Genomic DNA, 14,530 nt, shown 5'->3' with positions numbered 1-14,530 from the left:
CGTTTCTGGTACTGGTTTTGATATTAGACAATAAAGTATAAAGCATTACATGGAACTTACGTTAGGAGCACAGGCTTATAAGGAGCACGATCGATTTGTGAGAAAATAAAAGGATTATAGTGCGCCTTATGGATTGTAAAATACGACATGTTGAGTTCTCCTCAAATCAAACCAAACTATTTCTTTATTTTAACAGTGTGCATTTACAGTTTTTCATGCATTATTTTTAAATTAACATACCTTCATTGTCTATTCTAACAGTCGATTCTTAATTTCTTTAATTTCGTTATTTCACTAAAGCTAACTTGATTGATTTACGATGGCTGCAGCCGCAGCAAATGACGATTTCAATATTAGATTGGAAAGTATTGATATTGACCAATTCTACACCGAAGACCAGTTGCATAAAAGATATGGAATTCCAAGGGAGGAAGTCAAAATCAAAACGCGTGTTAAAAACTCATTAAAAGAAACATTCCAATGTTCATGTAAGTTTCATTGATTTTTTAAAATTCAATTTTTTTAATAACTGTACTGGTTCAACTAAAGTAACAAAGCTGTATGTAGCTACGGAACGAGGGCCATATCCGGCCCGCAGAGTGAAATGATCCGGCCCGCGATGCCTCACTGAAATTTAGCGACAAAACGGCGGACGCGAATTTTCACCATAATACAATGTTACAAAGAACAAGCGGAAAACTAGAATTAGTGATGCCCATTTAGAAAATGTTTTAATATTGGCTTTATCTAGTGTGTCACCTGACGTCGAAAAACTATCAAGCGTAATGCAACAAGTGTCGCAATAAATGTTATTTGTACATTTTTTGCATAGTAAGACGACATGGGTCCACGAGTGGTCGCAGTGTTTGCTCGCTATTTAATTAAAGTCTAAAATTTCAACTGCTGATCTGTGTAAAAAATGTGATTTAACAGCTACCCACCCGTTCGGTTTTTAACTTTCTTAAAAAATATGTGAGGTCCGCCAAGATTTGCAACACTTAATTTTGACCCGCGAGCGACAAAAGACTGTCGACCCCTGGTATATACCATCATATTAAAATTTTGGAGGTGTAACTTGCTACAACAATACCGTATGCAACCTTAAATGTATCAGTTAAACTATGTTTCTTGATAAATTACTAACATGCAAAGCATTTTATCATTATTTCTAGACAAACTGTTATTGCCCTTTTTGGAAGTGTTAATAATGGGTTAATGGGTTGGGACTTGCGAATTTTCATTGGTTAAAAAAGAAATTCCCTCCATACGTTTACAAATTCACCTCTAGCAAAAAATTACTTTTTCACGTAAATGTTCCATAGGTTTACTTCAAAGAGTTCGTTTTAAACCAGTGGCGTACATTTGGGGTACGTGCTTCCCGTCCCTGTATTTGTGTAATTCGCTCTCTGTTATCAAATTCTGACGCAATTAATTATCCAAAAACCAAGCACACGACAGGCTCTAATAAAAACAAATCGATGCAAAACTAAAAATGGAATTCAGGGTTTTAAAAACAAAACGCATCAATATCAAAATCATTTTTTACTGTATTTTTATGCTCACAGGCGGAAAAGTGACTCGATTTTTTACTACATTAATCCCGATTCTAAGTTGGCTTCCTCAATACAACATAAAAGATTCTTTACTTGGAGATCTTGTTGGTGGATTTACCGTTGGAATTGTTCATTTACCACAAGGTATTATATAATTTTTTGGCGTAATGTGTAGCTGGAAGCCCATCCAAACCATAAGTCGAAATTGACTTTGTTTTAAATATGTAAAATGAAATTACGAAAGTGAGATTTGTTGCACGCGTTTTTCTGATACGATGAACCATGGTGGTTCAGTTATTCAAATCTTAAAATTGTACCTTTAGAAGTTTCCTGAATTCCAAGGAAATTCAGAAACTACAAATTTTATAATTTTAAGCTTCTTTGTTACAGGAATGGCATACGGAATGTTGGCATCGTTACCTCCAGTCCATGGATTGTATGTTTCATTTTTTCCTGTTTTAATGTACGCGATACTTGGAACTGTCAGACAGAACTCTATTGGAACATTTGCAGTGATCTGTATCATGGTTGGAGAAGTCATAGATGAGGTAAAATAAATCTCGCTAATCAATTGAGCCTGACTCCAAAAGCATCCCTTTGGATCTAATTTATAAATAGCGTGGATATATTAAAACCAAGGCTTGGGATGGGAAATTTTATTATCAGAATTTCATTTCCTCGGGAGTTTGGAGCTGGAGTCGGGGTCATAGTCAATTGTAAATTTCCCCGACTTTACTGTCCTGGTTTATATGCGAGGACGTAGAGCTGGTTTAAAACTGGATAACTGTAAAGTACTTGTTACTTTGTTACCTTGTTGAAGAAATTTTAAATATTTGATAAAAAATGTGGCATTATTTATAGACATAGATGCCCATTTTCTTGCCGTCCGTCAATTCATTATCAAATGTATCAAAATTCGCGTAGTATGGCGTAAATAATGAATAAATAAGAATCCTGTATAACCGCAAACATATATTCCAAATTAAATGATATCGTGATTTTCGTATACTCTAAAGTCTAAACCACGTGTTTACATGATCAACATCTCGAGGGCAAATTTTATCAAATTGGTCTCTGAGGACGAGTGTTTGTCTTATACTACAAAATATATATATATATTGTCTGGGTTAACGTAAGCGTAAATACTAATAGGTAATCCATGATGTTAGAAGAGACTCATATTTTAATTTTGAACCCGACCCGAGCCAGAAACTATATTATGACGAACTCGAAATTAACCCACGATTTTTTGTTTTATGTTTCGAAATAAAGTTACATCTTTAAACGACCTCAACATTTATATTACAATAATCATCTCCGACTTCCTACTCTACTAACATAACCAAGATCGTTGGTATCAAAAGCGGATGCAGTAATTCTGAAACCTGGAATTCAACTTCTATTTTCTATTTTTTTCACTACTGCGATGATATTGGAATCGGGCACACATTTTCATTTCAAACAACGATTGACTGAAAAGTTGAAAGCCTGCTTAAAAATTATTAAGTTATCTTCAAATTTATAATTCAACAGCATGTTAAAGAAGAAGATTACTGCGGACCGCAAACATCAACAACGTCACCGCTGCTGACGACAATGGGAGTTTCTGAAACTAGCGCAGCAGATATTAACACATCGAAACCAGATTGTGAAGATTTATACCTAAGTAGAAAAATTGAAATTGCTGCTGCTCTTTGCGTAGCTGTGGGAATAATACAGGTATATATCGAAGCCAATAAATTGCGTTGCTTAATTTTGGTTTAAATATATTCGTCGTTCCACGACTTTAGGTACGATATTCAGCGCTCCAGAAGTATACGTACCAATATGGAGGTAACTAATTTTGTACGCCTATGCATATTTCATATCAAGCTGTGTAAAGGGACTGAAAGCAAAATGGGCAGGGAGTATATTCACTTGGCTAACACAGACAGTCCCCGAACTCGTAATAGAACTAAAATGAGGAAAGTGGGAATAAAATGATGCTCTAACCCAAACCTGGTACACATACTACGGGAGTACCCGATATTCAATAATATTGCAGTAGGGTATTAGTAGTTTATAGCTCTCTCATAGGGATATACGTGCCCTAAATCAGTGTACAATGAATAAAACTACTCTGAGATCCATCGCCTAGCCTTAAAACATGTCTCTCGTGGTTGTCATTTCATATATACCCATAATCCATAATCAGCCTTCTAATGCAGTAGTTCTCAACCTGTGGTAGTGGTACGCGGAAGCTTTTCAAGTGGTACGCGAGCAGCTTTGAATTATTGCAACAATTAAACTTTCAGTTGGCTAAAATATGCCGGCAACGCTTTATATTTCTTACTGCTTGTATGTATTCGCTAAACAGCCTTTATGGATGTTCCCCCAAGCTTCAGTTTTCTTGTTTATTTTCGTAAACATAACTAATCAGCAATAAGTCAATAATGTCGCAACACGTAACAATTGCAATTTCGCACCCAGCTGCTCAGACACTTCTATCGCCCAAACAGATATTCAAGCATGGTTGCACACATTGCCTCGGTTTTGTAGTTTTGAGTGATACTGATATTTGACAGTTTTCAGTTTTGTTTCAAGAAAATAATTGTGAATTAATTAACTTCATTGTCATTATGTCTTCCGCGGAGATTTAACTTATTTGCAGTAATTAAAAATGAATCTCGCAAATGCTGCGATGGACAAAGCCAAACTTAGCTATATATCAGTACCTGCAAACTGCACATGGTTGATTAATTTTAATACAAATGATGGTTTCAAACACGTAAACCAGTTTATATGATTCAACACTCTCAGAATAAGCATAAAGTTTGCAATAGTAAAGTATAGGGATAATTTTTCCGGGGTCAATGGTCGTGGAAACGTCCATAGCGCTTGGGCGCTACAAGTCCTTACCCACCTTAAATGAAGCGATATGGGCATGTTTTTGTCCGTTTTGCGTGTTACGCCACGAAGAATGTAGTGCCACATCATAAAATACTCCCATAGCACGTTTCTCGTGTCTTTTTCCTCACGCCAAAAAAGGGGCTTTGTCGGTGGTACGAGGCCATAGTAAAAAAAACAGTAAAGTGTTACGCGGTCAGTAAAAGGTTGAGAACCACTGCTCTAATGCAATGTTGCTTTTTTTAAATTCAAACCGCATACTGGATGGGCATTGAATAACGGTCCTAATCGCATCGTAGGAGAGTATATTATGGTGTCACAATTTTGCTTTATGGAGAAGGTTTTTGTGGAAGTTTACTCTACTAACATCATCTCTCAACTTACGGAGAGCCCACTGGGTAGTTATATGCAACTGGATTCTCAAAAAGAAAACTCAGAACTTACCGACCATATATATACCAACACTCCCTCTATATTTCGAATCAGGTTGTTTTAAACCAATCAAACGTTTTGTCTGAATTCAAATTAGAATGATTATGATCAAAAAGCAGCAATAAATAACAAAAAGAAAACTCAAATTTACAAATTTCATTTATGAAATGTTTAGGGCCCCTAGAAAATTGTATTGTTGCTATATATTGAGGTGTCATTAACCTTCAAAGAGTGGTAGTACAGAGACATCATTGAGCTGTATAGTCTCATCTGTATTTGCTTACTTTTTACACGTAGTGGACATAGCGATCGTTTTGTTGTTATTTTGTTCTTGTTCTTCGACACGTTTTGAAGAAATCGCTTTTCTCGTTGAAAACTGGACCAATTGCTTTGAAATTTTCGGTGGTTAAAGATAAAATTTTTCCCCAGAAGGCTATTACTTTTTTTTGTTGCTATGACGTCATCAAAATTATTGCCACTAGGTGGCGCTACGTGTCCATATATTTGAGCATAGCTCTCTTGCTGTATTTGTCTTGATTAGACTAGGGCAAATGAAAGTTGCAAGGCTAGACCTTTGTTGACTTTAGATTGACGTGTTTTTCGATGTGGATTGCGTAATGAGCATATAGTCATGGTGAAATATGAAGTCAGTATGATGACAGTTCCCACATAGCTTGTCCGACTGAGAGCAAAAATAATTATTCCAGTAATGTATGATTATTGGTTCAAGCGTCACCTTACTCCTGGAATAAGGTTATATAACCTTTCCCCAAGAGTGTCGCAAACTCTCTATTCAATATACCGGTATATATCAGATTTGAATCAAATTTTAGTTATTTTTTTTTCAAATTAATTTTGCATGGAATCCACGTACCACAATCATAAAGATGTGTTTCTGTGGTATTACCAATTATTGCCATATTTAGTCGTACATTTCTCTGCCCATAAGTAATGATGCTTTTAACCTCGTGCGTTCAAGCAAAAATACACTCTTTGGTCAATTTTGTGTTAGAAAATTAGACCCCGATCTCTCCACATTCACAATCAATATTTTTGTTATTGGACACGAATTGTTGTTGCTGTGTGCCTGTGAGGAATTTCTTACGCTTTAAATGTAGAAGAAGTCGTTACGAGACCTAATGTAGGGTTTTGTTTTTTATCAATTCCAAAAAAAACATCGTGTTTTAAAACAAGGGCTTGTTTTGAATCAATTTTTTTCTGTATTTTTTATTGAAATACCCCTTGCATCGCCGCGAAACTACGCCAAAACGTTGCATTCGGGCAGCTGTACACGCAGCCAAAATTATAATTTTAAAAATGTAAGTAAAAATTCCTATTTTGACTTTAACTTCTATTGCGTATATTTATCGCGACTTTCGTATCTCCACAAAAGTAATAATATTTTAACCGGAATGTTTATCCGGGATAACAAAGAGACGTTTTGAGTAAGAAAAATCATGAAAATTAGCTCACAAGCCTACTATAAAATCAATTAGAGGAATGGCAGCCTTCGGCAAAACGAGTGGGTTGCGATAATGAAGAATATGCTTACATCGACGGCGGATGAGACACGCTAGCCTGGCCTATGTTAATTGTAATAGTCCTCTGATGCAAAGACGCCTCAAGTAATCTGTTATGACGCCATGATGTGGATTTCGAGTTCATGTATTGACATTTTTCTCATAAAATGAAGGCATTATTACGGTTAATACTGTTCGGTTAATTTATGCTTAGCATACTTTGTTTTTACGGTTGAAGTGATTTTTTCAAGATTATACAAACTCATTTATTCGATCGCATTTCAATTTTCGCAAGGTGGTTTCGTCGCATGGTCGTTCACGTAATGGCGCTACGTTATCGGTTGCGTCTTACTGCGCCAACCACTGAACTACAGCTTGAGAAGGTGTACATACCTCTATCGGTATTTGTGGCGTTTTGAAGAAGTTATTGCAAAAAAGAAGCGCTTGGCAAGTTTTTACATCCACTTTTCTTCAACCAATTTAATACAAAAAAATCAAATAGTACAGCCATTTTGAACAAAACAGGCAAAAAAATTCTTTTTGAACAAATCCCTAGCCTAATGGGCTCGCTATCTCCCCTGTTCCTCAGCTAGTCCATTACCGGTACCCATGAACTGACAACCGATTTGTATTTTTTTTATTAGTATTTATGTCATGGTTTCCATCATATTTTCTACAATTTACTCTAATTTTTAGATTATTATGTATTTGCTTCGTTTGGGAGTTATCACAACATATCTCTCTGAACACTTGGTTTCGGGTTTTACTTGCGGATCTGCTTTTCATGTTCTTACTTCACAAGTATCGAAACTTGTCGGAATTCCAGTGGAAAAATATTCGGGCCCACTATCTCTCGTATACGTAAGTTTTTTTTTGTATTTTATAAAAGTATATTTCTGTCGGTGTTCAATATTTTAATTCCTACCAATCTTTTATTATTTTACTTGAATAACTTCCATTACTAATTTACATTAGCCCAAAATTTCAGTTTAGTTCGTTTATTAAATCAAAGCATTTTATTTGTGTTCAGACATACGTAGATATATTTTCAAATATTACGAAAATAAACTGGGCGACGGTGATAGTGTCAACGATCTGCATTATTGTGTTAATAATTGGAAAGGTGAGTTGAATTCATATATTTTTTAGTTCAATGTATAACATTTATCCTATTCTTCTTATTTATAATTATCTCACATCATGTATGTCTGTATGTATAATCATCTTTCAATTCATCAACATGTGCATGATATTTACGTCTTCTCTCTCATTTTTCTCCGCATCCCCCATTGCTCTCTCTCTTTCCCCATTGTTCCTCATTCCCCTGTGTTCAATATCTCGTCATATTTTGCACATACCGTTTCTATATTTTTCCATAACCTATATGCATTCAGACGTTTTTATCGTTTTTTTATATTTTCTTTTCTACAAGGAAATCAACGCGAAGTTTTATGACAAACTCCCAATCCCGATACCGTGGGAATTTGCGGTCGTAATCTTTTCAACTATTGCTTCATATTATGGATTATTTTACGAAAATCATGATGTCATTGTAGTTGGAGACATCCCAACAGGGTAATTCTTTACATTATCATTATCGTGAATTTAAACTGAACGGCACCACTTTGGCATGCGATCTCGCTACTTAACGTGATCCCAATCGCATACCAAAGTGGTGCAACTATGCGTTTAATAAATCTCAAGAGGACATTCTCATTGATCTCAGTCCCAGTCCCAACTCTATCAAAAATCATTGAGATTACAGAATCGCTAAGACGGCATACCAAAGTAGCACACACTAAACAATACTGAATACTGGAAAGAAATTCTATGATTTTAATACTGGCATCCCGTTTTCGGCTTCGACTCTGTTAACAACCGAATAATTCGGAAGTTCAAAGTTTAATATTTCAGAATCCCCAGCAACGGTTGACTATTATTAGGCAAATATTTCTAGCTAGCTAGTACAATACAATATGTCAGTATCACTTGTGTTGAGTGAATAAAAAAGAATTTATTTAAAATATAAAGCATTTCTAAGTCAAATACATGTTACCTATTAGTTGACTAAATAAATAGCTTTTTTTTAAAAATTTTTAGGTTTCGACTGTCAGTGCCGAAAGGTCCCGATATTGGAGCAGTGATGCTGGAAGCAATACCTATAGCTATTGTCATATACGCCATAGAAATCTCACTAGGAAAAATGTTTGCAATGAAGCACGGCTATGACATCGATTCTAATCAGGTGCGATGTCAGAAAAATTTTGGAAAAAACTTTTGATAATGTTAACATTGTTGAAGTGATTAAAATAAAATTTGCAATTCGTTTAGGTTCAATTTTGTGATTTTATCACTTTTATAGGTAAATATGAGCACCCTTAAAATTAATATCAAATGATCATAAAATGCAAATAATGTAGAAAAAAGACTTGCGATGCGATGAATGTACTTACTATTTGTATATTACAATTTTGGCCAATTTGTGCTTTGTTTTAGGAATTAATGGCATTGGGATCATCAAATATATTCAGCTCTTTTTTCTCGTGTTTCCCTTGTGCTGCTTCCCTCTCTAGATCAGTTATTTGGGACGAAGTTGGCGGAAAGACACAGGTATTTTCAATTCACATCATTAAGATAATATTGTTCACAGTTTTATTGATATATAATATACAACTATTTGAGTGACTCCAAAGGTTGTAATATGGTTGAAAAATGAAACAGAGAGGTAACTTGATTCATCTTTTTTTTGTCCGCTAAACGCCATTTTTGGAATTGCAATAATTTTATTTCAACTCTTGCTTTATTTCTTGTAGAGAATTATCCGTATTGTCTGAATATACATTCCGAAGAATGTGAATTAAAAAACTAGGACGTAAATGAAGTGCAAACGCAATATCCACCATCTAATGCCTCATGGTATAAATGTATTTCATTGCCAATGCCGAAAAGAAATTTCGATATTCAAAAAATAGTACTTTTGATGTTCTCAAAAATAGTATCTCGTAAATTATCTAAATTCCGTTGTCTAGAGACTTGTTTAAAGTGAACTTGTGGAAACTTCACTGAATAAAGTTCATTATTGTGGATGTGAACATTGGGTTTTTTCTTCCTCACTACCAAGATATATTTAGGAAATATTTTCAAAAGTTATTTATACTTTTGTGTGTTTCCAGATCACTGGATTCGTTTCATCTTCAATAATATTGATAATTTTACTTTGGCTTGGACCTCTTTTCGAGTCTTTACCACAAGCTGCTCTTGCGGCCATCATAGTTGTTAATCTGAAACGTATGTTACGACAGTTTGATAAGGTATGTATTCAAATATTTGTTTACATCATGTTAATTGCTCTGTATGGTCTATTTTAGTATATACGCAATTTGTAAACAGGAAACTAGCAGCCATTTCGGAAAATTTTGATATCTTTAATAGAAGCCATGATATATAACAACAGTATTAAATATATAAACGAATTTGCTACGATTTATTATTGAGGACTTAGGTCAAGGAACGCATGTTGTGGTACATGACCTCACCGAAAAAAATATTTGGTTTCATGTAGTTGTGTATGTTAACATAATGAAATTATTTATACGTTATAGTATATATGACAGTAGTAAATTGTCAGGTAAACAAGGTAGATTTATACAACAACCATATGGAAACTAGGTATTTATAGTTAATGAGATGTATTTGCCAGTATTTACAATTGAGACGATCTGCTTTTTGCATGTTAACTTATGATTTAAAAGAAATCATGAAGAACCTCGAAATAGTCAAACCTTCTTCAACGACTCTGGACATCATGTTTTAGAGATATTTACTCATTTTGCATATACACTAAGTTTGTTTACCAATTATCTTTACATTTTATATGGAATAAGTCTCTTTTATTTGTCGCTCTTATAGATTTGACGATAATATTTGTTCGACTATTCAAGTTTTGTTTTAGATCAGTGGATATTGGAAAGTCTGCAAACTTGATGCTGTAACGTGGCTGGTCACGTGGTTGAGTGTGGTATTGTTAGGAGTCGACATTGGCCTACTCGTGGGAGTTTCATTCGAGCTTGTCACAGTCGTTTGCAACACACAAATGTAAGTAGAATATTTTTTAAATCTTCCAATGATATTCAAACACGTTTTAACTCTATAAAATCTGCTTTCAGAGCAAATGGTTATGTACTTGGTGAAGTGGAAGAAACTGGCAACTATAAGAATGTAAAGAGATATCAAACAAAACGAGAAAGCGACAAAAACATTATCATATTTTCGTATTCTGGACCTTTATATTTTGCTAATCATGAAAGGTATGAGTGTTTATTAAATATTTTTCATTGTCAATAGTAATAAACAGGAGAACGCTTTTCCGAATACAAGTACGAAGACCTTAATCTATCTTCAACGCCTCTGAACGTTCACTATTCGTTGGGCATAGCTCGTCGGAATGTATCAGCTAATTATACAATTCCGTATGCAATCTGTCACAGTAGTCTACCCACCGCACCGCAGCTGACCACCAAAAATCAACTTACGCAAAAGAGGACCGCCACAAGAGGCGCAATTTTTAAATTAGAGGAATTCGTCGCACAAAATAAAAACGAATCTCATAGACCCCACAAAACATTTTAAAATAAATAAAATTAATAGCCTTCTAGCAACATATACAATGTTTAACCATCGAAAATTTCGAAGCGATTGGTCCAGTGAAAAGCGACTTATCTACAACGAGAAAAAGAAAAATACTAACAACATGATAACAAAACAACATAATAACAAAACGATCGATATGTACATATCTTGTCCAAAAGGGATTCATAGGTCTAATGCAAACTAGAAAAGATCAAAGATATAATTGTACATAATAGACACTATCAATGGTACATTTTGCTCTACTTGCTTGGTATTTTAACCTCCGGCATTTGTTCTTGGTTATAAAGTGGCTTCTTGCGCAGGGCCTTGTACCGGGTCGCATAAAAATAAATGAAAAGAAACGTTTATAATATTTTTAGATTCAGAGGTCAACTCATTGACGCATTGGGGTTTGATCCAGCTCGGGAGGTGACGGCAATTAAATCCCTTCAAGCCAAAGCAGAAAAACGTAGAGAGAAAGAAAAGGCAGACGAGTCAAACCTTGGCGTCGAAAATATGGGATTCAATTTTGAAAAAGGAGAAAATGTTATAATAACCGATGAAAATGACAGTGGAATAAGCACAGTAGCATTTTCAAGGAATTCATTCGATAACAACAACGCAGACGAAGAGAAGACAAAAGAGGAAGAAGACACGTCGTCGAATTCTTCCGACGTCATTTTTGCGTATGGAATCACGCACGTCGTTTTGAATATGCCAGCATGTTCTTACGTTGATAACGATGGCGCGAAGACAATAAAATCTCTTTTTTCATCCTTGAAATCACTCGATATTCAACTTATAATTTCATCTTGTAATGGTAGGTGTGAACTAAATTTTTTTTTATCTATAACATCTTGTTTAAAATAATCAGATAAATCCGTAATATGTTGGATGTTAGTTTAAAAAAAACTTGAAATTGTGCCATTCAACTCTCACTGATATTTTCTGGCAAGGTACTCAATTTTTACTGTCTCTATATCGACAGGAAGTTTGCGAAATTTATTTTAGCAAGTTTGAGCGCAAAATATTATTTTAATGAAAATCAACAATGGGCTGCGGCGATTCAAATTATTGTGGCTCCAAGTATAACTAACTAATCTCGATACACATAGCAATAAGCAAAATTTAAAATTGTTAGGAGAAATGCTTCACATAGTATACCTTTTATTGGACTAGAAAAAAATCCCTTCAATAACTTAATCGTGTACTGTATTATTATTGAAATTTTATTTTTTTGCAGACACTGTAAGAAGAGCTTTGAATCCGTTATTTGAAACGAGCAAACCACCATTTTTCCTATCATTGGAAGGGGCAGTATCACATGCAAGAGGAGAAATTCTACTAAACCTTGACGAACACGGCAATGTTATTGGAGATATGAATATAAAGAGACGGGGAACTATTTTTTGAATGAAATTGGAATACAATTGTATTCTTTTAACTTTGTACGACCATTGTCAATTGAAATGTAATGTGGTTTACTTACTACAAATATATTATTCATAGATTTATAGCTATGTATATTGGGTTTATGAAACTCACCAGAAACAAAAAATGAAGCGACCTCTCAAGGTGTAACATAAATCTCTTTCTTTGAGCGTTATTTTTTATTAAACTTTTCTCATTTTTGATGAAAATGTTACTTTTATGTACTAAACGTATAACCTCCAATCCGAACGCAATTAGTCAATGTCCATAGTGGGTGCTTATTATTTCTATTTTAGCTTTCACTGTCTTAATTAATAAATTCTAATTTGCTTTTTGTGCAAATTTATATGTCTCTGTGATCCTGGGTGCTTTGAATTCGATTATATGAAGCTTGATTTCATTTCTGTGCGGATTATCCTGTATGATTCTCATTCTGCATATTGTAGAATTAATTATAGTCAAAATTAAATATAGTTAGATATATCGTACTCTTGGGTCATCGATCACTGTACTTTAAATGCAGTTGTGACAGAATTATTTCTTCGTTATTGAAATAAATTTCTCATTGCAGAAGAAAACATAAAAACTGTTATTCTTTTTTTCAAATTAAACATTTATATTGAGACAAACTCCATCCTAAGCCCATGTCTACAAAAGTTACGGGATTCAATCCTGAACACATGTTCAATTTCTTGAGTGTTGAATAATAAAGTAGTTAGTGATTGGTGGAGGGACGACAACATCTTCGTGTGCAGTCAGTTTCGATTAGATGTTTGAACACCGTCCCCTTTATCGATTAATAATAATGTTATAAACAGAAACATTTTAATCAGAAGTCGATGAGTATCGTAGCTTTACCATCTACATATCAAATTTGATGATTTCAATATGTATATATATATTTTCCATCTTCACGTCCCTACCATTATGCTCTGTAATTCTAACATAAATAATATAACATCAATGACAAAATGGGCATCCTTTTATTCCCCATTTTTAAAGTCCATTTTTTCTCAAGTTTAAAAAATTAGCCTCCAAATTCTTGTTTCAAAAGTCTAAGATGGGACTTTGCATTGTTCTTCAAATCGCTATCGGGATTGATTTGCTTTTCGTTGAGCGTCGAATCTAAAGTTGGAAAGGTTCCGATTCCTTCTAAAACAGGTCGATAGCACAGATATATAATAGCTTGGCTAAAACGTCATCTCAACAACAAGACTAACAACAACCACATTCATGAAAACGATATATATATATATGAACTTCTTATATTCAATAACGACAAAAACGATTAGTATGGTCACTTCGCGTTCAATAATAGGGCAAATACTAGTTAGTGATCAGTGTCACCGGCAATGTTCCCTCTAATTTCTGTAGTATGTGTGCGCAGAAATTTTGGTGTGTGCGCACTTTTTTGGAAATGACTAGTATTTGTGCAAACCAATGAAAAAATTTTGGCGTTCTAACCGGGTAATAAGTGGGCTTATTAAGAAAATTTTGGTTATTCAATAAGTTTTTCTATAGATTGTAAATGCTTTAGTGAAGGCTATATGTTATCAGTAGATAACGAAGAACATACATGGAAAATAATAAATGAAATTGATTGTAACAGATGGTTTTATTTGAAATTAAATAAAGGGTGAAAAACGACCAAAGAACATTGTTACATTACATCGAAATACGTCTGTGCGCAGTAAATCTATGCGTGTGCGCAGCGTCTAAAAGCTGTGTGCGCGCGCACACCTTAGAGGGAACACTGGTCACCGGTCTGTTAGTTGCTGGTGTTACCGTCCGGATACTGCAAATAAGTCTCCGTTTAACACTTTATAACATCCACATTGTGACGAAACGAATCCACCAATTTGTTAGCAACCACCTGAGACGACCACGTCTATTACTCTGTTTTATTCTGTATGCCCATATTTATTCATACCACTTGAGTCACAAGTGAGCAGCTGAGTAACTTTCCCTTTTAGCTGGTTTGTCAGAGTGCCGGCAGTGTGGAATTTCCTCTGTGTATAAGGCTATTATTATAGTGTTTTAATGCCGCAAATCTATGTAATTCTTGTTGTAAACTGATAA

At 34.6% G+C, this 14,530-nt stretch overlaps 1 protein-coding gene across 1 annotated transcript; it reads left to right on the top strand.

Annotated features, from left to right (window-relative positions):
- Positions 1–218: 218 nt before the first annotated feature.
- On the top strand, positions 219–13,037 carry LOC120347142 (prestin-like). Its single transcript, XM_039417008.2, has 14 exons — positions 219–488; positions 1,566–1,697; positions 1,944–2,101; positions 3,087–3,272; positions 7,088–7,252; positions 7,422–7,514; positions 7,824–7,966; positions 8,492–8,636; positions 8,888–9,001; positions 9,565–9,702; positions 10,344–10,486; positions 10,558–10,698; positions 11,401–11,840; positions 12,264–13,037. Exons 1-14 carry the CDS (start codon positions 320–322, stop codon positions 12,431–12,433), a joined length of 2,337 nt encoding a protein of 778 aa, XP_039272942.2. The 5' UTR covers positions 219–319; the 3' UTR covers positions 12,434–13,037.
- Positions 13,038–14,530: the final 1,493 nt, after the last annotated feature.

This window comes from Styela clava, chromosome 11, assembly GCF_964204865.1.
Source record: "Styela clava chromosome 11, kaStyClav1.hap1.2, whole genome shotgun sequence".
Lineage (NCBI taxonomy): Eukaryota > Metazoa > Chordata > Ascidiacea > Stolidobranchia > Styelidae > Styela > Styela clava.
This window is presented reverse-complemented; position numbering and strand designations above follow the sequence as displayed.